The sequence below is a fragment of the Achroia grisella genome, unplaced genomic scaffold (genome assembly GCF_030625045.1).
Source record: "Achroia grisella isolate CSIRO2021 unplaced genomic scaffold, CSIRO_AGI_Agris_v1 utg782, whole genome shotgun sequence".
NCBI lineage: Eukaryota > Metazoa > Arthropoda > Insecta > Lepidoptera > Pyralidae > Achroia > Achroia grisella.
In genome coordinates this window covers 6746688-6760369 of record NW_026713022.1, presented here as the reverse complement: position 1 = coordinate 6760369, position 13682 = coordinate 6746688, and the positions used below count along the sequence as shown (strand labels likewise).

Below are 13682 nucleotides of genomic sequence, written 5' to 3'. Positions count from 1 at the left end.
CTATATTTTTTCAAGCTCATTGTTTCTTTTGTAATATCGAATATAGTCAGCGAGGATAGAGTCTACTAATAATGGATTCCTGAGCAGAAAATGATTTTTTACCGTTTTACTTAACATTTAAAATGCATTCATTATAATAATCAATATTATATTATACATTGTTAGCTACGTGTTTAACTATATTTGTGTAATTAAAAATTAAAACGTTCAAAGTTTATTTATAGTTATTGACAGTTGGCCGCAATTTATCATTATACTAATAACTATCTGCACCGCGACTTCATCCGCGTGGAACTTAACTTTATTTTTCTAAAAGAATATATTTAAAATAAAAGTAGCCTATGTTACTTCTTATTGCATTAGTTAGCTACCTGCCCAAAATTGTCCCGTCAAAATCGGTCCAGCCATTTCAGAGATTAGCCGGAACAAACAGACAGACAGATAGACAGATAAAAATTGTAACGTTAATCATCTGTTTAGTAACTTAGATTAAAAAAAAAGTTTTTTCAATTATTGCATAATTATTTTTATAAATTTTTAAAAATTTATTTATATAATATCAACTATAGTTACTTCTAATACTCGTACTTTAACTAAATAATCATATAAATATCGATACAACTCGAATCACAATTACTATTAAGAAACTCAGTAATTAATTCAATAAATAAAATTAATAATTACCTGATTGAAGAAAAAGTCGTAAGGGTGTGCGAAGAAGATAAAACAGCCTGTTCCCAGCGCAAAGAAACCAAGCATCAGTAGCAGGAACAGACCTGGAACAAATATAGATTATATTAAAAAAAAATAGTTTTGAAAAGATAACATTTTTCGATGAGGTTCAGCTCCAAATTAGTAGTATAACAGAGAGCCTAAGACCGCTAGACCAACGGGTCTAGCGGTCTACACCGCTTTACCTCTGATTGTCGCGAGGTCGATTCCTCGTAAGGTACAAACATTTGTATTCGAGTATATTCTGGATGTGTTCTATATATATTATATATGTATTTACAAAAATATATATGTACAAGCTGTACTCGTGAGTTAGTCCTCGTGGAATTAGACTTTTTTTCTAAAATAAAAGTAGCCTAAGTTACTCCTTATTACATGAGTTGCCTGCCAAAAAAAGTCCCGTCCAAATCGGTCCAGCCATTTCAGAGATTAGCCGACAGACAGACAGACAAAAGTAGTAAAAATTATACTTTGGTGTATATATCGTATTTATATTCATATTCATATGCTTGTAGTAAGTAACGATTATTTCATTATTACAAACAGACACTTTCATTTTATTTATATGTATAGATTTATATTAGTTATCTAGTACCCATAACACAAGTTCTGGTTAGCTTGGGACTAGATGGCGTTGTGTAACTTATCTGTAGATATTATTATCTTTATATAAATTGAAGTTAAAATAGACATTGTGTTTTATATTTTTAATAATTTAGAAACAATTAAAAACAGATGTTTAAGTCGTGATCAAGTTAGGGGTTAGAAATAAAGGGAAATGTGAATTCTTAATTGATATACGAATATGCAAGTATAAAAATTGTATGGGTACTAGAGTTGCCAATTTTTTTTTCAGCCTATAAGGGACAAACGCTTAAATAGGAAAAAATACGGAAAATTAGTTTTTTACCCGAGAAAAATAAAAAAACAAAATTATATAGTGATATTCTTTATCTTATATATAAAATTCTCGTGTCAGTTTTCGTTCCCATACTCCTCGGAAACGGCTTGACCGATTCTCATGAAATTTTGTGAGCGTATTGAGTAGGTCTGAGAATCGGCCAACATCTATTTTTCATCCCCCTAAATGTAGGGGTAGTCTACTCCTAAACTTTTATTTTTTATTTTTTAGACAAAATATTTAGTTTCTATTTTTTTATGATACAACATACAAAAATACATACAATCCTAAATTTTCACCCTTCTAGCACCAACCCCTATTTTTTTATAGCGTTATTAATTTATATGGCAAAACTACGTTTGCCGGGACAGCTAGTTTTTTTATATATTTTTCTGAGGAGCAGGTCAGTTTTAACATATTTTTATTGGTTTTAACATATTTATAAAAATAAATACAATTATAATCGTAATTAAAAATGGTCCTCAACTCGTCTCTTATTAAATTAGAGGTACGAAGGTTGCGTGCGTGAGTATTTTGTCTAGCGTAGATCGATCGATTTAATAAAAAAAACGGAGCACGATTCTAATACGGGACAGAGTCAGTCCCGCTGGGACATTGCCTAAAATGCGGGACGTCTGGCAACGCTACTGGATACCTCAATTTAATCTTTTCTTACGGAGTCAAATTAAATAATACGGGACATCTTAGTCCTTCGAAATAGCAACACGTGAGTTGCCATTCCATCACGGCTGTCACATGATAACGTAATATTCACTTATCATCAGGTTCCTCGCAGCTTGTTTGTTATTCTACTTACATAAAAATAATAGCTCTTTTACTTATACTAGTGGTCACCTAACGCTTGAGATTCGACCATAATTAATCTAAATATATATAACTCAGAGGTGACTGACATAGTGATCTATCAACGCACAGCCCAAACCACTGGACGGATCGGGCTGAAATTTAGCACGCAGATAGATGTTATGACGTAGGCACCCGCTAAGAAAGGATTTTGATTAATTCTACCCCCAAGGGGATAAAATAGAGGATGAAAGTTTGTACCAAACTTTGTCAATTTTAAACCGATAGGGCTGAGACTTTGCATGCATAAAGCTACTATGACGTAGGCATCCCTTAAGAAAGGATTTTCATAAATTTCACCCCTAAGGGGATAGACTATCGCGAGCGAAGCAGCGGGCAAAACCTAGTTAAAATTATAATGGTTGAACGTTATTAAAGTTCTATTGTCAAAGGGTATAATTGTATGAGTGTGATTGAGAAATACGTAATATTGTGTTATGCATTTTTTATTGATAAAAATAATCGTAAAAAAATATTAGCTTCTTCTTTATATAAAATACAAAACTACAGTATGTGACTATTTCATTCCATACTTCTCCGTCCGCACATATTTCGTGAAACGGGGTACAAAGTTCTTCACATATTAATTAGAACGGATACGACCGTGTATTTATCATATTAATTTTATTCATGATTGATGGTTGGTTTTTATGAAACAAAATATGCTTGCGAACATTATTTATAGTACAGTTCGGAAGTAACAGAGCACAGAGGTCACCGGATCTTGTTACTTTCCCAAGCCTGTTTTGGTTTACTTCGTACGGGTCATTACACTGTGCCGGCCCAATGCGGCCAACCTCTCTGAGATACAGGAACAGGTGTGGTTTTGTTACTTAAAATAATATCCTTGTGACATTTTTTTTTATTTTAAAACTAGTTGTAGCCGCGACTTCGTCCGCGTGGAATTTAACTATATTTTTCTAAAATAAAAGTAGCCTAAGTTACTCCTTATTACATCAGCTACCTGTCAAAAAAGTCCCGTCAAAGAGGTCCACCCATTTCAGAGATTACCCGGAACAAACATGAGACAGAGAGACAGACAAAAATTAAAAAAATGTTATTTTGATCTACGTACCTTATTTATATTCATATGTATGTAGTAAATAGCGGCCATTTCAATATTGAAGAGCATCATCATCATAATTATTTTTATAACTTTATAACGTCTTATAATATTATATATATAAACATACATTTGAAGGTTTAGAAATTTTTATTTTATTTATTTAGATATTAAAATTAATTACAATGATAGTTTGCAGAAGTGCTTAGCGATAGAAATAAGTTGGAGGTAATCACACGTGGACGAAATCGTACAAAATCTCCTTGGGTTGGTACATTTTGTATCGTATGTTTTAAGTTCTAAACACAGCGTTACAAACTAAGGAGTTGGTAATTACAATATAATATACATAATAAAAAATTACATATTATAACAAGACACCTGATGGTCATAAAATAATGATTGATACTAAGCATGACTATCGCTAAATATTCGCAACACCTTTTAGAAACGCAAAGGGCATTTCCGCTTCCGTATTTCATTTATCCGAAAGGTCGCGAGACGACAGTAATTCATTGAAGACTAATTTATTAAAGTCCGAAACGTTTTTGGTGGTGTCGTGTTGATCGGGGTGGTCAGCTATGTCTCACGGAAATATGACCTTAACTATATTAATCTCCATTGGTCATTCATAATTCAATTATTTATATGCATTCCACAATTTAACAATAGAAGTTTAGTATATTTTTAAAATGAAACTAGACACATTACATAGTATAAAACAAAGTCGCTGTCACTGTCTGTCCCTATGTATGCTTAAATCTTTAAAGCTACGCAATGGATTTTGTAATGTTTTTTTTATAGATAGAGTGATTTTAGAGAAGTGTTTCTTTGTATTCCATAATTTGATAATGGAAGTTTGTTACATTTTTAAATAAATAAGAAACTAAAATAATAATAAAAACTGGAGAATTTACACAGCGCCATCTAGTGCAGTAACTATATTCTATTCTATGCTGTATGTCCACTGAATATACAGCAGTAAATATGATTTAATCTGGTTTTTATGCCAGTTGCATGTGAGATACAACTGTTACTTAGCAACAAGAACACTAATTTTAAATGTGATGGATAATACTTCTTATCATAAATATCATACATCACAGAAGACCGAAGAGCTGGCAGCTACCTTGGACAAAGAAATTAGTCTAGCTATTCAAAGAGGGAACGCTGCCAGTATCTTCGGAACTTTGCCTAAAGGGACCCCTTTTAATAATATATTTTAGTTATTATATTATATTTTTTAAGCTTTTTAATTTTAGGTTTTATATATATATTAATAAATATATATAGTCTAAAATCAAATGTGTCAAGCTAAGCAGAGCTTACGTTATGGGTATTGGACAACAGATACATTTTCTTTTGGAAATACATAGAAAACACCCAGACCGATACAAATAATCATACTCATGAATAGAACCTACGATTATTGGAAATAAGGCCGAGTGCTAAACCGCTTCGTCCCTGATTGAGATGTAATGCTTCCTTGCCCAGTATTTTCACAAATATTACGTATACTGAAAGATCTTTTTTTATATTCTAGAACGAGTTTGAATAATTTTGGATTATTTTTTTATGAGCACATTTTAATAGAATTCGTCTATTAATCACAAAATTGAGGTTAAAGAACACTGTACGCGGGGGAAAACCGCGAAAAGACTCTAGTATTTTATTTTGAGGTTAAAAAACCTGTAACAGTTAAAAATATCGTTATTTATGGCGCGAAACCGGCTTAATGGCAATGTTATTCTATTCATTGCTTGTTCCAAATTTAAAATTTTCCGCGTATATTGTTTTTAAATATTACTATACATTATATGTAAATGTGTATACGTAATATTATATAGGTACATTTTAGGTAGGTCCTCTAAGTAGAGGACCTACCTAAAAAAAATCAGTTGAGGTAGGTACCTCAACTGATTTTTTTTTAAATATTCGCGGTAAACATAACACTAATAATATTTATGACGTCCTCTGTCGTCGAGCGTTTTATTACATCTCACATCGATTTACTTCTGATGGTAGCGGGTTCGATTCTTGTTTGATGCAAACATTTCTTTACATTAATATTGATTGTGTGTTTGAGTGTTTTATGTATTTTGAACAAGATCTACTTAGTATGAAACTAGATGGTGCCAATGAATGAATTTGGTTTGTAACTAGTAATTTTCATCACCAAAGTTGGCAGTGAGAAAAATAAATTAACAGTCAAAGATTTTTGTTATATCTGCCGGATTTGAACTCAAGACCTGTAAAACATTAGGGTCACGCTGCTCTATAAATATTGTCAGAATATTACTCTGTATTTTATAAATGTAAATAATAACGTGCTCTGTACAATGCTAGTTATGTTCTATGTATTATTTGTTTGTATCCAGCTTCCGTATCCTATTTTTGTTATACAGAAATGTCCTTATTTTTGTTTCATAATATGAATATGAATATTATTAATACAATAAAGCTTTATATGTAACTCGTTTATACAATTTTCATCAAATATTTCTAAATATATATCCATACTCGTGTATATAATACGTAGTATAAAATATTTATTTTCTGATAAGCCAAAATTGATAATAATTTATTGACGTGGGCACGAAATACTAGATACATAACGGGTTACAAGTTCACTGTATAAAGACAAACAAAAATGGTGGTACGCAAAAAATATGCTACATTTTGCGAGCGTCATATTACGGTTATCGTTGTGGAAAAATTAAGAGATATGTAGTTTTTTTATAATTCGAATAAAAAAGTGCTACCCTTATGTAAAATGGCAACTAGCACATATAGCTACACTAGCTCTGTCCGCGGCGTCACCCCACAAATTTATAGCCTATACAATATTTTGATGTACAAGTTATATTATTGTACAGTTTAATTCAAATCCATTGAGTAGTTTTTGTATGAAAGACTAACAAACATTCGTATTTGTTGCTTATTTTGTAAGATATATCAGTTGAAGCGTGAGATAAGGCATCTACTCCATCATACTTGTTTGCCACCATCGTAGTATAAAAAAAATGCGCTATCCACCACCTTCTATCTTTTCTCCTCTACCCAAAGGCGGTCTTATATGATCTCTTCCAGACCGGAAGAGATCATATAAGACCGCCTTTTGTACCCATATTCTAAATATTGTTTTCTTTTGTGTATATGTTTTTTTTGTTATTATGGTGCAATAAAGAATAATAAATAAAAATAAAATAAATGTATATAAAACATCTTAGTCCTCCAGGATAGCAACGCACTATAACGCAGCATCCAGTATGTACTCTGATTAGTAATTTAATTAGTTTGCCAGAGGCAGTGTGTAAAATGTCGACCGCGTGGATACCTCAGTCTCCGGCCGCCAAGCATCTTGCTTTGTAAGTTGTGTTTGTTGTAGGGTGCAGATTACGCAGTGAAATAAGAAAAAAGAAGAATATGAGGCATCATACAATTTTCTGGACATATAATGCGTAGAAATGAAGATAATATTTTAAGGAAGGTGTTACTAATGAATATGTATGGTTATAAGGGCAGAGGAAGGCCGAAAAAGAGATGGATGGACTGTGTGAAAGATGATATGGTAAGAAAGGAAGTAAATAACGAGATGACTGCGAACAGGCATGAATGGATGAGAAAAACATATTACGCCGACCACAAATAAATGGAATAAGGAAGAAGCAGATGATGATACTAGTTTTTTCGAATGACAACACAAGAGTACTATCGCGGGTATCACATAATAACGTAATGTATATATGCTATACATACACGGGCGACGGTTACCATTTACCATCAGCTGGGTTGTCATTTGCTATTTGAATGGCATAAAAAATCAGTAAATATTTTTGTCGCATCTGTGAATGAGTTATGACATGGTATCCTTGGCCATGCTAGCTGTCATAACATACATAGTTTATACAATGTTGCCAGTGTTATATCATAATGTAAGAATGCCTGCGACCCACTTTCCTGGAGTTCAAGGTAAATCTAAAGTCAACATGTTTATCTGTAGCTATTTAGAATTTTGTACCCCATTATCATGTACGATAACAAGAGTTATAAACTTAACTGTTACTTAGTTCTACAAAAATTTTATATTTTAATTACGATAGATAAATAAATGAAAATTCTGTAAAAGATAGAAAACATTAAAGGGACATATAAATAAAAAAGTATTTATTTTTAATATTACGTAAAATTGTAAATTTGTTAGTTTTATTACTTATATGTAAATTAGAATTATATAACTTATATGTGAATATATAAGATAATGATGACGTCGATGTATTGCTAAATTGCTAAGTATATCACGAATGCTTCACACAATTGACGGGGCAAAGTTATGTGGCGCCATTTTTGGAAATATTCGATATTTGATGTGTTTGCACGTGATGCTCGTTACGTCGGTTAGAAATGTTCATGTACATATCGCCTATATAGGTAGTTCTTAAAAAGTAATTCTATTTTATTTTCGTTTAAAATCCTCGAGTTTTCCTATTTTTAAACTGAAAAATTAAGAAGGCCTAACTATCTCTTACAGACCTAAACGATCGTGAGTTACAAGTTTAAGATACGAAAACTGCGAACCATTCTTGCCAATAAGAAATCGTTCTTGCAAAAGATAATACAGTAGTCATAAATGACATTTATATTTTACATTTAAAAAAATGTCTCTCTGATCGGAAAGGATAATAAGATATTCAAATTTTCATAATTTAATCTCAATTTTTTGTATACACCCTGGTGACAGTCAAGCATACGGCTAATCTGATGGTAAACTGTTATTGATTTAGTCTTTTAAAACTTGAGAGTAGTAATAAAATAGTATAATAGAATTAACAAACAGATGATAATTTATATAACAATGAAATATTAGCTTTGTCTATATTCTTTTATCACGTAAGATCAACAACCTCTTTAAGGTGAAGTGAAATAAATATTGAATATTAATCCGTCGCAAATATATTTACTAGTTGACCTTCTATTGAGAACTTGCCAAATTTTATAAATGTATCGTTTAAATAATGAGTAGTGAATGAGTTAAACATATTTAAAAGGTTGAATGTAAATAGGAATAGAACAAAGAAAAACATGGGTATGTACTTGAACAATCTTCAGGCAGAGCTACACTTTAAATTACTTGAAATGCACTCCAGTATTCGTGAAGACCAGCTGCGGTCAACAGCATGAGAACAGTTCGACAAATAGTTACTTCTTTTCAAAAATGCATTTTCATTGATTCATCATTTATGCTGCAACTAGATGTGCCCGAGATTTCACCTTCATGATATTTATAGCCTATGTATTATTTTAACATTGGACATTAAATCAAAAGGAAAGAGACAAACTGGAGGCTTTTGAAATGTGGTGTTGGAGGAGGATGGAAAGAATTAGCTGGAAGGATAAAGTAACAAACGAAGAAGTACTACACAGGGTAAAAGAAAAAAGACAAATATTGAACACCATAGAAAATAGACGAGGAAAAATGTTAGGGCACTTGATACGGCACGATGATTTCATGAAAATTATTATTGAGGGGAAAATAGAAGGAAAGAGGGGGAGGGGAAGACCAAGGAATAGCTACATCAAACAAATTGAGGAGCATGATGGAAGATCGCGGAAAGTGGCAAGAGCTCCACCGACAAGAGCGTAGCTCTTAAATTATGAATGAATGAATTATTTTAACATATAAGCTATGTTACTGTAAAGTTTCAGCAATGTCCGTACAATAGTTTTTGCGTAAAAGAGCAACAAATATCCGTCTAATTATACTCACAAACTTTCGCGTTTATAATAATAATAATAATAATCTCAGGACAATTCACACAGCGCCATCTAGACCCAAGTTAAGCTAGCTAAAGCTTGTGTTATGGATCCTAGACAACTGATACAAATACACAGATAATTTTTTTTTGTAAATACATACATATTATACATAGAAAATACCCAGACCGATACAAACAATCATACTCATGACTACAAATGTTTGTGCCGTGCGAGGAATCGAACCCGCGACCATCGGACGGAAAGCGGTGTGCTAGACCGCTAGACCACCGAGGTCGTCAAATATTAGTAAGAAGTAAGTTTGTTACAATCAAATTCATTGTAAATATAAATAATTATCGTATCACAATTAAAATAATTAAGTTTTGCAACATTTCCATGTTTGTTCTTTCATTAGACGAGCTCGTTATCAATGACTATTTGACCTGCCAAATAATTGCGCACTAGTTGGTTAGGCCTCAAATGAGACTCCAAAGAGGTATCCACAGAATATCTTTACACAAAATGAAACTGTTTCCAAAAACAGTTCGTTTAGATCTTTTAAATTACGCAACGGAGGGAGGAAGGTGATTGCTAGTAATGTAGATTAATAACCCTATTCATTATTTAAATTATTAACCCTCTCTCGGTCAGAGTCAGCTCGTGACCACGGCTAGTGCAACCTAGTCGAAACGTCGAGAGAGGTATACATTATTTAAATTATTAATTAATAAATAATTTAAATAATGTATATTAAACACGAAAGTTTAAAATTAACTAATAGCCCTATTGCTAGCAATGGACCATGTCAGCTTGATTTCCACGTCACAACCATCGACCGATCTGACCTCATGCTTATATTATCATCCTGCACTGCTGCCCCGCCAGCGTAAACCGTTACACCCCGAGGGTGCACTTATTACATTATCATTAAAAAAACTACGCATCGCAGTTTTTAACACTAGATAGAGTGATTCAAGAGGTTTATGTGTACAATACATGTACATCCGATTGAAGCCGGGGCTGGTAACTAGTAAATTATAGAGTTTGTAGCAACTATATTGTTATCTATGGTGTTAAAATCAAACAAACTGTTATTGCGTGTTAAAATAAAACTATTTGATTGCGTTTTTTTTATATAAAAAACTTGTTGTTGCCCTAAATAAATGAATCATCATCTGCTTCATCCTTATCCCATTTATTTGTGGTCGGCGTAATATGTTTTTCTCTTTCATTCATCCCCGTTCATTTATACAAATAAACAGTTTAATCGATCGGTTCTTATCTATGTATGATGGAAGTGTAATTTATTTTTATTTATTACATTTATGTTACTTATTTAATGGTTCTATTATTGTTCATAAATGTATATATATTATGTACGTACTAGCTGTGCCTGCGGTTTCAACCGCGTAAAATCTGTAGCCTATATGTTATTCTGATGTATAATCTACATTACCGTAAAGTTTCATCAAAATCCTTCACACAAAACTACTAAGATTCATAAAAAAGAGTAACAAACATCCATCCATACTCACAAACTTTCGCGTTTATAATATTAATTACATTTTTTATTTGTGTTTGACATCTAACTCATCATAAACAGTACGACCGATTTGGGTGAAATTTTATAATACATATATTTCAATGGGTTACTAAATGGCTTAAAAATATAATTAGATTTAGTTATTTCGAGTTTTTTTCTGGACAGGATGTATTCTGCCACTACATCCTACCTGTCTGTCCTGACAGGATGAACTATATTAATAATAGCAATCCCGATAAACGTTTTGCCATATAAATAAATAATGTTATTAAGGAATAGGGGTTGATGGAAGAAGCATGAAAATTTAGGGTTGTATGTATTTTTATTCGGAATCATCAAATAATTAAAATAAATAATGTAGTTAAAAAAAAATTACATAATTATATTAATTATAAACTTTACGACTTGTACATAACATTTATTTACGAGATATTATTTATATACGAGATATTTACTTACCAGTTCGTTAAAAAATTCCATTCTGTTTATTTTAACTAAATTTATAATAATGAAGTATTATATATATTCGTGAACTTAACTGGTTTTATTGTGTTATGTTCGATTACTATTTTATTGGTCATTTTTAATCGATGAATACATTACGTTTGTATCCGCATACGTGCTTACGAAGTTTGTGAGATAAATCAGTAAGTTAAGATGAATCGGACAGTGAACTAACTTAACATTTTTTTTTAAGATAAAGAATTTATTTAAAAAACAAAATATAATTTTAACCTCTGGACGTCTACTACTATGCTATCAATATAGAAAATTTATGCATTTTTATCACTATACATTTTATTAAAAGAAAATATATTGCCAATATCAGTTATATATTTTTATGAATATAACAACAAACAAAGAAACATGTTATTACCTCATAATGTACATAAGTGTAGATAATATTATTATGTTATAATTGCATTAAGAATATAACAATATATGTCAATGGAATGCAATTATACACGGTCATTGTCTCCAATATTATTTAATACACGATAAAAGTGTTTGTTTGTATGTATTAAACGCGCAACAATTTATTATGCCCAATTTACACTTAGCCCGAGTCGGCAGGGAAGTGAGCACGGAAGTGAGCAGCGCGAGAGTGTAAACACGATACTTCCCATGCCATTGTCGCTGCCACTCGCGCTGCCCGGCGCTCCCTCGATTGTCGGTTTTTCGTGCGCGAGTCAAAGGACTAGCAGCGCGAGTGGCAGCGTTTGTTTACATTCAGCCCTCTCGCTCAGTTGTCGCCCGGTAATTTTTCCGGCAGAGTGAGTGGCAGGGGAAGCGGCTGAATGTAAACGTTCAATATTCCCCCGTAATATTGAACTTAAGTGAATCAAGTTAGAATTATAGTTAGTCGTGACTAGTGACACCGGATATAATAGCAAAGTTAGTTAGAACTTCTGTTGTGGGCAATAGACGAGCTGAGCTTCTTGTCAGTTCTTCTCATCTCGAAATCATTCCGAACTGACTGGTAGATTTGACATATCATAAGAGTGTAGACCTACATGAACAAAGATATTTTGAATTTTGAATTTTTCTGAAAGACTACTCATACAAATAAATGTATATACTTTTTTGGAAATACTGTATCCAGCGCAGAAACGTTCATGCAATCATGCACCACTCCCAAGAGCATTCCGTCTGCTTAATGAGGTATCTGTATTTTTCTAATTGACATATTTAATTGTAATTTTGTGGAGTCACATCATCACCATCTGCTTCTTCCTTATCCCATTTATTTGGGGTCGGCGTTATATATGTAAAATGTTTTTCTCTTAGATTCATCCCTATTCGCAGTCATCTCGTTATTTACTCCCTTTCCAACCATATGGTCTGGGGGAAAGGGGATTGTTAGTGATGTGGACTGATGATCTCATTGCTACCAATGTACCATGTCAGGTTGACGCACGCGATTCCCCCTGGAAATCATCGTGATAAATTACTGGTGAATTTGTCACGATGGGCTAACTGACCTGCCCCGCCAACGTAAACCATTAGCACAGGCGGGTGCATCATTCCATTAAAAAAACCATTATTATCCATTAAAAAAAACCATATGATCTTTCACACAGTCCATCCATCTCTTTTTCGGCCTTCCTTTGTGGAGTCACAGTATTAGAGTATTATTTGTATCTAGATCATTATTATTATTGTAATTTGTACAGTTGTTGTTTGCGTAAGTTTATTCCTGGGTGAGTGCATTGGTATTATACTTTAAAACTCACCGAGAGCATGTAATTTTATAAATAACTAAATTTATCTTAGTAAGCAAGAAGTACCTTCTTCATTTTATATTGAGACTGTAAGCCATAAGTTTCAAAGTCAATTAAATAAATAATAAAATAAGCCTAACATATATAAAAAAGAGTTCTAAAGGACTGCACAAATGCTGTACTTTTTAAATAATTACAGAGGTCAATGTGTTACTTCCGGTTTCGACTCGCTGTTCCAATGTGTTTTTTATTTTTTATCAGTCGTCTATAAATTTTCCGATATCAATCTAACAAACAGTATCTGGCTCAAAATCACCAAGGTGGAGAATTAGCTTTATCAGCAAATAAAAGTCTAAATTTGGTGTTTTTAAACAAATTGATATTGTAAATATTACAACATGTTCATATTAAATGTACCTAATATTTTTTACTGAAAAAGTAAAGCACATTTATTAATATTTAAAGAAATAACTTCAAAAATAATTTCGGGAACGCGTCCCAAGTACCAATCTTCAAAAACTAACGTTGAAAATATTAATAAAATAAAATAAGTTTTAAATGTTTTTCTTACTCAATGGCCTACAATTTTATCATAAATCA

At 32.2% G+C, this 13682-nt stretch overlaps 1 protein-coding gene across 1 annotated transcript in view; it reads right to left on the bottom strand.

Annotated features, from left to right (window-relative positions):
• Positions 1 to 13682, bottom strand: part of LOC131851227 (scavenger receptor class B member 1-like) — a 43902-nt gene that overhangs the window by 14864 nt on the left and 15356 nt on the right. Inside the window, exon 2 of the mRNA XM_059201683.1 lies at positions 685 to 776. Coding sequence (XP_059057666.1) covers positions 685 to 776 — 92 coding nt within the window. The remainder of the gene's footprint in view (positions 1 to 684; positions 777 to 13682) is intronic.